General features: G+C 38.8%; 1 protein-coding gene across 1 annotated transcript; it reads right to left on the bottom strand.

Annotated features, from left to right (window-relative positions):
- Positions 1-5,645: 5,645 nt before the first annotated feature.
- Positions 5,646-6,767, bottom strand: LOC138199231 (phosphoenolpyruvate carboxykinase [GTP], mitochondrial-like). Its single transcript, XM_069151167.1, has 2 exons — positions 6,656-6,767; positions 5,646-6,215 (listed from the first exon to the last, which is right to left on the bottom strand). Exons 1-2 carry the CDS (start codon positions 6,765-6,767, stop codon positions 5,746-5,748), a joined length of 582 nt encoding a protein of 193 aa, XP_069007268.1. The 3' UTR covers positions 5,646-5,745.
- Positions 6,768-13,230: the final 6,463 nt, after the last annotated feature.

Here is a 13,230-nt window from a genome sequence, read left to right as displayed (position 1 = left end):
AACACCTGATTAAAGCTAAAATTGTGTGTGTGTGTGTGTGTGTGTATGTGTGTGTGTGTGTAGGTGTCATAGAGAAGTGGTTGGATGAATGATGATGACTTCATTAGAATAAGCTGAGTCCTTCAAGTAAACAGGAAGTTGGTTCTTTGTGTTCTGCAGGATTCTCACTGTGACTGCAGCCACGTTGTTTCATAAGTTTCTTCATCATGTCGACACAAGAATTATTTCTATTGATCACATTTGGTTTTTATTCATTTATATGAAAGACTTTGCTTCTGTTTTTTGGCTGAAATTTATTGACAAGTGAAAAATAATCAAACACTTTAACTCTGCGCTGCATGAAGTTCACATCTCTCAACTTTGTCTCCTAATATTTCTCATTAACATCTGAGAAAACCTCAACAAATTCCTCATCTGATCTGCAGTCAGTCATTTTTCCTTCAAGCTCATCAGGTGCTCTGAAAGCAAAACACACTTCATTTAAATATAAGAAACGTAGCATCAACTAGAGTTTTGTTTTCTTTGATTTGATGCCATTTAAACTAAAGTCAGCAGTTTGTGTCACCAGGAGACATTGAAATGTTCATAGTTCAATCATTTATAATCTGTCATCCTTGTAATCATCAATAGTTAACAGGGAACTACAAATATAAATCTTCTTTAGTTGGCAGAGTTTAAAAAGCAACACAAGTTACATTCATGTTAAAACAGATTTCCTGCAGAAGAAACAGCAGTTCGTTCAAACTAAACTAAACATGTTCAACATATTACACATCTGACTGTTAAATCTACTGTTCAGCAGACAGATGAAGGTCAGACATGTGATTAAAACCATGTTTGAGAATGAATACGTCATTCACACCCTGCTGAGCTCAAGATGCCCCAAAAAGGTGACTTCCTCTTTGACAGAGTCGGAGCAGGAAGGATGAAGACTTCGTGGAACAACAAGTCTCTTTGCTTTTACATGACAGCAAACAAACAGGGAAGTTGGTTATTTGATCGGCGGCTGATCAACTCAACTTCTTTCTCCGTTTGAGCTGCAGATTCATTCGGTAAGAAAACTACATTTTTTTATTTTTTTCACCTGAGTGAAAACTCATTTTAAATTTTATGAATTAGTTTTACTGAAATAAATCACAAATCAATTTCCGGCTGCTTTTGTAAAATTTAAACTGTAACATCAAGAAGTCAATTTGGGTGATTTAGAATCTGAAATTTTGAAAACTTTCAACAGATGTTAGTAATCGTCATTTCTAACACAAACATCTGGTTGTTTGGGGAAATTTTCTGGTTTGAATGTCTGAATTTGATGTTGCTTTAAAAATGTCAATACTTTGTTAAAATTGTTCTTTGATTAGGACACTAAAATACAACATGGTTTTCTTCTTTTTCCAGTCTGGAGATGAATTTCCTGGCAGCTCTGTCTGTGAACGTGGTGACAGTCAACATGTTACTGAGTGTCTTCTTTCTTCCAGGTGAGCTGTTTGTTCACTCACTTTTATTTACAGACTCGCATCATTCAAACTTTCTAATATTTGAAAGGACATTTTTTAAAGGACTCATACATGTTGCAGGATTGTAGTTTATATATAAAGAACTTGTGTTAATCATCCTTCTGATTTTACAGGTGTTTTGGCTGCTTGTCGTGCAAACCTCACCATCACTGCACCAAAGCAGATGGAAGCACTGAGTGGATCCTGTTTGCAAATCCCTTGTTCTTTTAGACCAAAACCATCGATACCATCGACATCATCATTTAACAGGACAAGAGAAACCTTTGGAGTGTGGATTAAAAATCATACAAATTTCTGGACCAGTAAACATAACATAGTTTTCAACAATAGTGGGAAAGTTTCCAAATATCCAATGAAAATTACTGTAAACTTGAAAGAAACAAACTGCACCACTCTGTTCTCTAATTTAAGTACAAATCATTCAGACAAATACTTCTTCAGAATTGAGAACTGGCCGTTCAGGTCAACAGCTGTTTGTGATCCTCTTCAAATAACAGTTAAAGGTAACAAAGTTTTGTTTTTATTAATCTATTATATTGTTGTTCAGAATAAAAAGTGAAATCAAAAGAGGTTTTAATTTAAAGGAACAAATACCATGAATATAATCTACACTGTGAAATTAAACATGAACTGTAGGATTATCAGCAGTATCAGTGAAGATCCTGCTGGGACACAGTATACATTAAACAATCTTTGATTTTTATATCTTCAATCCTTCACATTTATCATCACTTTTTTACGTGTAGGGTCAAATAATTGACAGTGTTTGGCCAAGTCTTTGTTATTTGTCTAGTGTCTAGTAAATGTGCTTTATATTACTGTGTAAAATCTGTTTCATCTGAAACCACAGATTCTCCTTGGAAACCCAGAATTGAAATCTCAGGTGATCTGAAGGAGAAGAAGTCTGTCACTATCACCTGCTCAGCTTTCACTCCCTGTCCACACTCCCCTCCTCAACTCACCTGGACTCTCCAACAAGACTCTCACAACAACATGGAGGAAAACACAGATGGAACCTTTACAACTAAAATCCAGGAGACCGTCACTCTGTCAGACTCACATGATGGAAACAACATCAGCTGCTCTGCCAGATATCCTGTGAATGAAGGAGATTTCAAGACAGCAGAGACAGAAGTGACTCTCAATGTTTCATGTGAGACGACCAGAGTTTGTTACTGGATCCTGTCAGCACGTCATGATTCATGTCAGCTGTTTCTAATGAATAAAATCTGTCACTTTCTCCTCAGATGCTCCTAAAGACACCTCAGCATCCATCAGTCCATCAGGTTTGGTGTCAGCAGGCAGCTCGGTGAATCTCACCTGCTCCAGCAGAGCCAAGCCTCCCGTCAGCAGCTTCACCTGGTTCAAGAACAGCACAGATGGACCCATGAAAGTAGCTGAAGGAGAGATTTACAGCTTCAAGATGACCAATGAGACAGATACAGAAAGTTATTACTGTGTGGCCGCAAATATTTTTGGTAATCAGACGTCATCGTGGATTCAAGTGAATAATGCAGGTAAATGCAGAACTGAATCTGCTCTCTTCTCTTCTGCTGCTGTATAGTTCAATTATGTTTTGTTTTAATCCATTTTAGAGTATTTTACTATAGTAATATAAAATCGGTGAAAACCCAATTTATTTATATAAATCTATTAACTCTTCCAAGTATTTTGTCTGTATTCTTTTAGTCACTTAGTCTCATTTTTCCAGGAACAGGGAGCTTTCCAATATGGCTTCTACTTATTACAGGGAGCACTGTCATTATTCTCCTACTGGTTGTCTGTATTTGGTAAGTATCATAAATTAAAGCATCTGAATGTTGAAGGTATTTAAGGTGAGAGCATCATAAATAGGTGATATGGAAATTTGGTTCCTCACATTAAATTTGTTTACCATCAAACAAACATATCATGGAAGTTGTTTTTTGTAGGCGACTTGCTGTTTGATTTATAAACGTCAGTCCTCCTTTAGTTTCCCCCACAACCTCCACCAGTTGATTTCAATAAGATGTTTGTCACTGATGTACGTTGAATAATGTATGTTTTATACCAGCCTTTACTCTCTCACTCTATATATAATTACTATGACAGCTCTCTCATGTTTTCCAGCTGGTTCAGGTCCAAATATTCAACTCGTCAACAGACTCAGGTGAGAAAATGCAAAACTTTTTGTTGTACAGTGCTGCACTGTTTTAATTGCACTCTACGAATGTAAATGACTTGAATAGTAAGCAGAACATTATTGAGGTTACTGAGCAGAGAAATAGAAAATGTGACACAACAGCCTGTTAGCAAGTCGTTAGTGCGTATGAGTGGCGGCCGGTTGAGGCGCAAGCTGATTGGTTGAAATTAACCCGAGGTCTCCGCCCAACTCTGGATGGAACAACTACAAACCATCGGGGTTGTTTGCAGACCTGTATTCATGCAGTGAAATAGGTTCGGGTTCGCACCAGGCCAGATGTATACACCAGCAGAAGTCCTTTAAATTTGCTCAGTAACTAACTGCAAACCATTGAAGAGCAGGTCGATGTTCATCAGCTGTTTGAACCAAATATTAAATAACTGTGAGGTGTGTTAATTAAACAAATATGACATTAGCTCTCTAATTTCTGACCCATTTACAGTGAAATGCAACAGAAGCATTGATGCAGTTGATACATCGGACCTGATGATGACGGATTCATCTCCCAACATTTCTAATTCAGTACATTTTCCCCTCAGAGTCAAACAAGGGAGGAGTTTGCTCTTCAAGTGCCGGTCAATATAAAACAGGAGGAGATCCATTATGAAGATGTCAGCTTCTCCAGGCCGAGACCTGAACGTCTCACCGTCTCAGTGCAGGACGGCGGACAGCAGCAGGAGACGGTGTACGCACAGGTCCAAGTGTTGAAGGTAGAGAGGAGCGTTACGCACACAGCTGGTGGTCCAGAGGAGCTCTACGCTCAAGTGAAGACAAACTGATTTCAGTTTGGGGATCTCATACTGTAACTTTACTTTTTGCTTTTTCAAGATGTTGATGTTAACAGGCCCTTAACGCCCTGCAGCTCACAGGCTTCAGTCAGTTATGATAATATCACAGTTCATATTTGTGTTCAGACCTCGTACAGCTGTTGTACTGCAATAAGTAATCTGCATCTCACATGTACACCAGAAATAAAAGTCTTAAAGCTGTAAACAGGGAACTTAAATATAAATAACAAAAAGCAGCGATGTTAAAGATTAGATTCAGTTGAAATGTTATTTTTACTGTTTTTGTGCCGCTACATCCTTTAAAAAAAAAAAAAAAAGTGTTAAACTACTGCCAAAATAAAGAAGTCACTGCTTCCGCTTTTGAAGATGTTTATTCATTGCACTGTAATAAAAATCTTGGCATACAACTGCAAAACAAAATTCCAAGTAATCTCAGTTGCATTTATTGGTCCAACATTTCACATATTGTGAGTAAACATCACCTGAAATCTTACAGTTTAATCACAAACATTACAAAAGTGGTGAGATGAAGAATTCATAGGAGTCCTGGACTACAATGTTCTCACTTTTATTTTTGTAATATCACACTCAATTTAAAATGAAGGGCAATATCTGGTGAGACTCAGTTGATAACGTATTGAAAATGTAATTTAAAACGTTTATTTAGTAAAAGTGTTCAAACTTTATCTGCCCTTTCAGAATTTAACCTTAAAAAAGGTCTTTGGTCGTCAGCCTGTAAACACTCGCAGCCTGGACGCTGCCTGGTTCAAAAAGGCACTACGAGGTTGATTGTACTCCAGCACCACGCCGGGAGTTGTGAGTGAATGGAGGTAGTGACATGAGCTTCTCTCTCTGGGAAACCCGAACATTCACGTCCCTCGCAGCCACCGGTCCCTCAAAGTGTTGCAGCATTAGTGTGAAGTAAGGTTGGTGTTGCAGTGTACATTTGGTTTTCCTAACAGATTTCTCTTCATGCAGAGAAGAGCAGCGGTCACGGACTGAGTTTTCATGCACAGAGAAGGTTAACTAGTGATTGAATAAGTTCTGTATTATTCTGACTGAGCAGCGAGGCTCTTATAGGAGCTGCTGCCATGTTTGTGGCTTGTATCTCCAGCTGGTCATCAGTTTTTATGCTCACCTGTAAAAAGCCTTTCTAAGCGCCACATTTCTCTCTGTATGTAAACCCGGTCAGTGGCTCTGGTTCTGATCCGACTCCTGTGTCTCCCTCCCTTCTTCTGCTGTACTTCCTGTCAGCAGGGTTTTAACTGTGCACTCTGTCCTCCAGCGCCTTCAGCTCGGCCTCCACCTGAGCCGGCAGGTCGGCTCCGACCTGCTGGGTGAAGTAGGCTCTCAGCTCCTTGGTCTCCTTCTGCCAGAAAGGCTCGGGCACGTCGAACAGGGCGCCCATATCCACCTTGCCGCCGAGGCCTTTGGTTTCGATGGCGCCGTCGACCGGCAGCCAGCCGATGATGCTCTTCTTGGCCGCCTCGTCCTCCCTCTCCCTGCCGCAGCGCTTGAAGATCCACTCCAGCACGCGGGCGTTTTCGCCGAAGCCGGGCCAGAGGAAGGCGCCGCTCGCCGGGTCTTTCCTGAACCAGTTGACGTGGAAGATCTTGGGCAGGTGAGTCGGCGCCTTTCGGCTCTGCATGCTCAGCCGGTGAGCGAGGTAGTCGCCAAAGTTGTAGCCGAAGAACGGACGCATGGCGAAGGGGTCGTGCGTGATCATCTTGCCTGAAGGAAAAACAGTTGAATACTTTGTAAATGTGATGAAGCTTCAGTTTAGTTTATTGAGTTTATTTATAAGAGGGAGCATGTACAAAATACATTCATCTCAAAAAGATGCTTTGTACCACATCTAGCTACGAGCTCATTTCTATCTGCAGTCCCTGGAGAGGTGAAAGGAAACAATACAACTCAGAGTGAGATACAATCATGCATGTATCCAAAATGTATAAAAACAGGTTGTCAAATGTAAAATGATTATTTAAAATGAACTTTTTAGCTTCACGGGTGAAGAAACCTCTGCAGGTTTTTAGATTGACGTCGAGCTCGTTTGATTCATGAAAAGTTCATTTAAAGTCCGTGTCTGACCATTGTCTTAAAATACATCATCAACAGAAGGATTCTGGATCAACCTGAAGCTCAACAGAGCATCATGTGTATTTTCGTACCTTTATGCTCAGCAGCTGCTGTGACCTCTGACCTCATCGAGGCTCCGACGAACACACCGTGCTGCCAGTTGAAAGACTCGTAGACCAGAGGGACTCCTGACAACATCAGCATTTCATCATGTTTACTGCACAGCTTCTGTCCGTTATAAATGTTCTTGTGCTGATATGAAACTGGTGTTTATGCTGTAATGACTCAAACTTATATTACGTTAAAGAAGAAGACAGAAACATCGTGTTGCATCAGGCAGACCGTGCACAGTGTACTTAAATACTTGAAGTCACTTCAAAAGCTTTTCCAGGATATAAAAACTGTCTAATTTGTTCTACCTTCAGCGTTCATAGTGTTATTTAATGTGAGAGATTGGATCCAGAACTTATCTGCTGTCTGCTGTTTATCTCAGTTCATACTGTGTCTGATCTTCACAAACAGTTCCTCTCAGCGAGCTCCAAACTTCAAAAAAATGTTGAGCAAAGTGGTCTTAAGAGTGAGTTAGTAAACTTCTTAGAGCAACTCTGAAACCCTTATCTTAGTGAGATGTAGCTGACACCGTTGCTAGGTAGGATACGTCCTTCTAAAAGATGTGATTGGCTAATAAAATAAAAAGCTCTGTGTTAACGGGCACAGAACGGACAGTGACCTCCAGTGGAAATGAAATGAACTGCATCCTATTAAGAGGCTGTGAAAGTGCTGCAAGTGTTTGTTTGCTCTCTGCTGATGAAGGATGTGACAGACTCGAGTCATCACTGCTGCACTGCAGCATTTTTACAACTGATAAATATCTCATTGCTGTGATCATTTTCAATTGTGGTGTTATTATGTTATTGCATTAAGTTGGAGAAGTGAGCGTGTTTCTAATGATTTCAAGCACAAACATAATCAAAGCATTTTATAATCTTCAGTGTTTCATCAATTTACTGTCATTCAGTATTCGAAGAATATTTCTTATAAATCTTACTTTTGCAAAAAAAAAAAAGTCCTCCTCCCTGCTCATCACAGTTTTTCACCACAAAATGATGTGAATAACTTTTATCTTTAAAATGATCTACTCTGAACTTTAAGTTGAAATTCTTAGAAAACCTTTATTTTTGGTCACTTGGAGTAACTTTTAGTACGAGAAATCTTTTTTTATGCAACCGTGTCGACCCATTTCCAAACATGACATCGCTTTGGTTTACCACTAGGTGGCACTGTATACACTACAACTGTTCAGTGCACACTTCAAACGGGACTAATGATAATAAGTCTCTGTTAACAATGAAACAAACACCTGATTAAAGCTAAAATTGTGTGTGTGTGTGTGTGTGTGTATGTGTGTGTGTGTGTAGGTGTCATAGAGAAGTGGTTGGATGAATGATGATGACTTCATTAGAATAAGCTGAGTCCTTCAAGTAAACAGGAAGTTGGTTCTTTGTGTTCTGCAGGATTCTCACTGTGACTGCAGCCACGTTGTTTCATAAGTTTCTTCATCATGTCGACACAAGAATTATTTCTATTGATCACATTTGGTTTTTATTCATTTATATGAAAGACTTTGCTTCTGTTTTTTGGCTGAAATTTATTGACAAGTGAAAAATAATCAAACACTTTAACTCTGCGCTGCATGAAGTTCACATCTCTCAACTTTGTCTCCTAATATTTCTCATTAACATCTGAGAAAACCTCAACAAATTCCTCATCTGATCTGCAGTCAGTCATTTTTCCTTCAAGCTCATCAGGTGCTCTGAAAGCAAAACACACTTCATTTAAATATAAGAAACGTAGCATCAACTAGAGTTTTGTTTTCTTTGATTTGATGCCATTTAAACTAAAGTCAGCAGTTTGTGTCACCAGGAGACATTGAAATGTTCATAGTTCAATCATTTATAATCTGTCATCCTTGTAATCATCAATAGTTAACAGGGAACTACAAATATAAATCTTCTTTAGTTGGCAGAGTTTAAAAAGCAACACAAGTTACATTCATGTTAAAACAGATTTCCTGCAGAAGAAACAGCAGTTCGTTCAAACTAAACTAAACATGTTCAACATATTACACATCTGACTGTTAAATCTACTGTTCAGCAGACAGATGAAGGTCAGACATGTGATTAAAACCATGTTTGAGAATGAATACGTCATTCACACCCTGCTGAGCTCAAGATGCCCCAAAAAGGTGACTTCCTCTTTGACAGAGTCGGAGCAGGAAGGATGAAGACTTCGTGGAACAACAAGTCTCTTTGCTTTTACATGACAGCAAACAAACAGGGAAGTTGGTTATTTGATCGGCGGCTGATCAACTCAACTTCTTTCTCCGTTTGAGCTGCAGATTCATTCGGTAAGAAAACTACATTTTTTTATTTTTTTCACCTGAGTGAAAACTCATTTTAAATTTTATGAATTAGTTTTACTGAAATAAATCACAAATCAATTTCCGGCTGCTTTTGTAAAATTTAAACTGTAACATCAAGAAGTCAATTTGGGTGATTTAGAATCTGAAATTTTGAAAACTTTCAACAGATGTTAGTAATCGTCATTTCTAACACAAACATCTGGTTGTTTGGGGAAATTTTCTGGTTTGAATGTCTGAATTTGATGTTGCTTTAAAAATGTCAATACTTTGTTAAAATTGTTCTTTGATTAGGACACTAAAATACAACATGGTTTTCTTCTTTTTCCAGTCTGGAGATGAATTTCCTGGCAGCTCTGTCTGTGAACGTGGTGACAGTCAACATGTTACTGAGTGTCTTCTTTCTTCCAGGTGAGCTGTTTGTTCACTCACTTTTATTTACAGACTCGCATCATTCAAACTTTCTAATATTTGAAAGGACATTTTTTAAAGGACTCATACATGTTGCAGGATTGTAGTTTATATATAAAGAACTTGTGTTAATCATCCTTCTGATTTTACAGGTGTTTTGGCTGCTTGTCGTGCAAACCTCACCATCACTGCACCAAAGCAGATGGAAGCACTGAGTGGATCCTGTTTGCAAATCCCTTGTTCTTTTAGACCAAAACCATCGATACCATCGACATCATCATTTAACAGGACAAGAGAAACCTTTGGAGTGTGGATTAAAAATCATACAAATTTCTGGACCAGTAAACATAACATAGTTTTCAACAATAGTGGGAAAGTTTCCAAATATCCAATGAAAATTACTGTAAACTTGAAAGAAACAAACTGCACCACTCTGTTCTCTAATTTAAGTACAAATCATTCAGACAAATACTTCTTCAGAATTGAGAACTGGCCGTTCAGGTCAACAGCTGTTTGTGATCCTCTTCAAATAACAGTTAAAGGTAACAAAGTTTTGTTTTTATTAATCTATTATATTGTTGTTCAGAATAAAAAGTGAAATCAAAAGAGGTTTTAATTTAAAGGAACAAATACCATGAATATAATCTACACTGTGAAATTAAACATGAACTGTAGGATTATCAGCAGTATCAGTGAAGATCCTGCTGGGACACAGTATACATTAAACAATCTTTGATTTTTATATCTTCAATCCTTCACATTTATCATCACTTTTTTACGTGTAGGGTCAAATAATTGACAGTGTTTGGCCAAGTCTTTGTTATTTGTCTAGTGTCTAGTAAATGTGCTTTATATTACTGTGTAAAATCTGTTTCATCTGAAACCACAGATTCTCCTTGGAAACCCAGAATTGAAATCTCAGGTGATCTGAAGGAGAAGAAGTCTGTCACTATCACCTGCTCAGCTTTCACTCCCTGTCCACACTCCCCTCCTCAACTCACCTGGACTCTCCAACAAGACTCTCACAACAACATGGAGGAAAACACAGATGGAACCTTTACAACTAAAATCCAGGAGACCGTCACTCTGTCAGACTCACATGATGGAAACAACATCAGCTGCTCTGCCAGATATCCTGTGAATGAAGGAGATTTCAAGACAGCAGAGACAGAAGTGACTCTCAATGTTTCATGTGAGACGACCAGAGTTTGTTACTGGATCCTGTCAGCACGTCATGATTCATGTCAGCTGTTTCTAATGAATAAAATCTGTCACTTTCTCCTCAGATGCTCCTAAAGACACCTCAGCATCCATCAGTCCATCAGGTTTGGTGTCAGCAGGCAGCTCGGTGAATCTCACCTGCTCCAGCAGAGCCAAGCCTCCCGTCAGCAGCTTCACCTGGTTCAAGAACAGCACAGATGGACCCATGAAAGTAGCTGAAGGAGAGATTTACAGCTTCAAGATGACCAATGAGACAGATACAGAAAGTTATTACTGTGTGGCCGCAAATATTTTTGGTAATCAGACGTCATCGTGGATTCAAGTGAATAATGCAGGTAAATGCAGAACTGAATCTGCTCTCTTCTCTTCTGCTGCTGTATAGTTCAATTATGTTTTGTTTTAATCCATTTTAGAGTATTTTACTATAGTAATATAAAATCGGTGAAAACCCAATTTATTTATATAAATCTATTAACTCTTCCAAGTATTTTGTCTGTATTCTTTTAGTCACTTAGTCTCATTTTTCCAGGAACAGGGAGCTTTCCAATATGGCTTCTACTTATTACAGGGAGCACTGTCATTATTCTCCTACTGGTTGTCTGTATTTGGTAAGTATCATAAATTAAAGCATCTGAATGTTGAAGGTATTTAAGGTGAGAGCATCATAAATAGGTGATATGGAAATTTGGTTCCTCACATTAAATTTGTTTACCATCAAACAAACATATCATGGAAGTTGTTTTTTGTAGGCGACTTGCTGTTTGATTTATAAACGTCAGTCCTCCTTTAGTTTCCCCCACAACCTCCACCAGTTGATTTCAATAAGATGTTTGTCACTGATGTACGTTGAATAATGTATGTTTTATACCAGCCTTTACTCTCTCACTCTATATATAATTACTATGACAGCTCTCTCATGTTTTCCAGCTGGTTCAGGTCCAAATATTCAACTCGTCAACAGACTCAGGTGAGAAAATGCAAAACTTTTTGTTGTACAGTGCTGCACTGTTTTAATTGCACTCTACGAATGTAAATGACTTGAATAGTAAGCAGAACATTATTGAGGTTACTGAGCAGAGAAATAGAAAATGTGACACAACAGCCTGTTAGCAAGTCGTTAGTGCGTATGAGTGGCGGCCGGTTGAGGCGCAAGCTGATTGGTTGAAATTAACCCGAGGTCTCCGCCCAACTCTGGATGGAACAACTACAAACCATCGGGGTTGTTTGCAGACCTGTATTCATGCAGTGAAATAGGTTCGGGTTCGCACCAGGCCAGATGTATACACCAGCAGAAGTCCTTTAAATTTGCTCAGTAACTAACTGCAAACCATTGAAGAGCAGGTCGATGTTCATCAGCTGTTTGAACCAAATATTAAATAACTGTGAGGTGTGTTAATTAAACAAATATGACATTAGCTCTCTAATTTCTGACCCATTTACAGTGAAATGCAACAGAAGCATTGATGCAGTTGATACATCGGACCTGATGATGACGGATTCATCTCCCAACATTTCTAATTCAGTACATTTTCCCCTCAGAGTCAAACAAGGGAGGAGTTTGCTCTTCAAGTGCCGGTCAATATAAAACAGGAGGAGATCCATTATGAAGATGTCAGCTTCTCCAGGCCGAGACCTGAACGTCTCACCGTCTCAGTGCAGGACGGCGGACAGCAGCAGGAGACGGTGTACGCACAGGTCCAAGTGTTGAAGGTAGAGAGGAGCGTTACGCACACAGCTGGTGGTCCAGAGGAGCTCTACGCTCAAGTGAAGACAAACTGATTTCAGTTTGGGGATCTCATACTGTAACTTTACTTTTTGCTTTTTCAAGATGTTGATGTTAACAGGCCCTTAACGCCCTGCAGCTCACAGGCTTCAGTCAGTTATGATAATATCACAGTTCATATTTGTGTTCAGACCTCGTACAGCTGTTGTACTGCAATAAGTAATCTGCATCTCACATGTACACCAGAAATAAAAGTCTTAAAGCTGTAAACAGGGAACTTAAATATAAATAACAAAAAGCAGCGATGTTAAAGATTAGATTCAGTTGAAATGTTATTTTTACTGTTTTTGTGCCGCTACATCCTTTAAAAAAAAAAAAAAAAGTGTTAAACTACTGCCAAAATAAAGAAGTCACTGCTTCCGCTTTTGAAGATGTTTATTCATTGCACTGTAATAAAAATCTTGGCATACAACTGCAAAACAAAATTCCAAGTAATCTCAGTTGCATTTATTGGTCCAACATTTCACATATTGTGAGTAAACATCACCTGAAATCTTACAGTTTAATCACAAACATTACAAAAGTGGTGAGATGAAGAATTCATAGGAGTCCTGGACTACAATGTTCTCACTTTTATTTTTGTAATATCACACTCAATTTAAAATGAAGGGCAATATCTGGTGAGACTCAGTTGATAACGTATTGAAAATGTAATTTAAAACGTTTATTTAGTAAAAGTGTTCAAACTTTATCTGCCCTTTCAGAATTTAACCTTAAAAAAGGTCTTTGGTCGTCAGCCTGTAAACACTCGCAGCCTGGACGCTGCCTGGTTCAAAAAGGCACTACGAGGTTGATTGTACTCCAGCACCACGCCGGGAGTTGTGAGTGAATGG

This window comes from Embiotoca jacksoni, unplaced genomic scaffold, assembly GCF_022577435.1.
Source record: "Embiotoca jacksoni isolate LCO1_2020_lvr unplaced genomic scaffold, fEmbJac1.0.p SCAF_17, whole genome shotgun sequence".
Taxonomy (NCBI): domain Eukaryota; kingdom Metazoa; phylum Chordata; class Actinopteri; family Embiotocidae; genus Embiotoca; species Embiotoca jacksoni.
The sequence above is the reverse complement of the archived record's forward strand: the minus strand, read 5'-3'. Positions and strand labels throughout refer to the sequence as shown.

What these genes read in the sequence shown, in the direction of transcription:
- LOC138199231 (XM_069151167.1), bottom strand. Translation starts at nt 6,767, where the DNA reads ATGCTGATGTTGTCAGGAGTCCCTCTGGTCTACGAGTCTTTCAACTGG. An exon ending in AGCAGCTGCTGAGCATAAAG is followed by an intron (nt 6,216 to 6,655) that starts GTACGAAAATAC and finishes TTTTTCCTTCAG; the next exon opens with GCAAGATGATCACGCACGAC.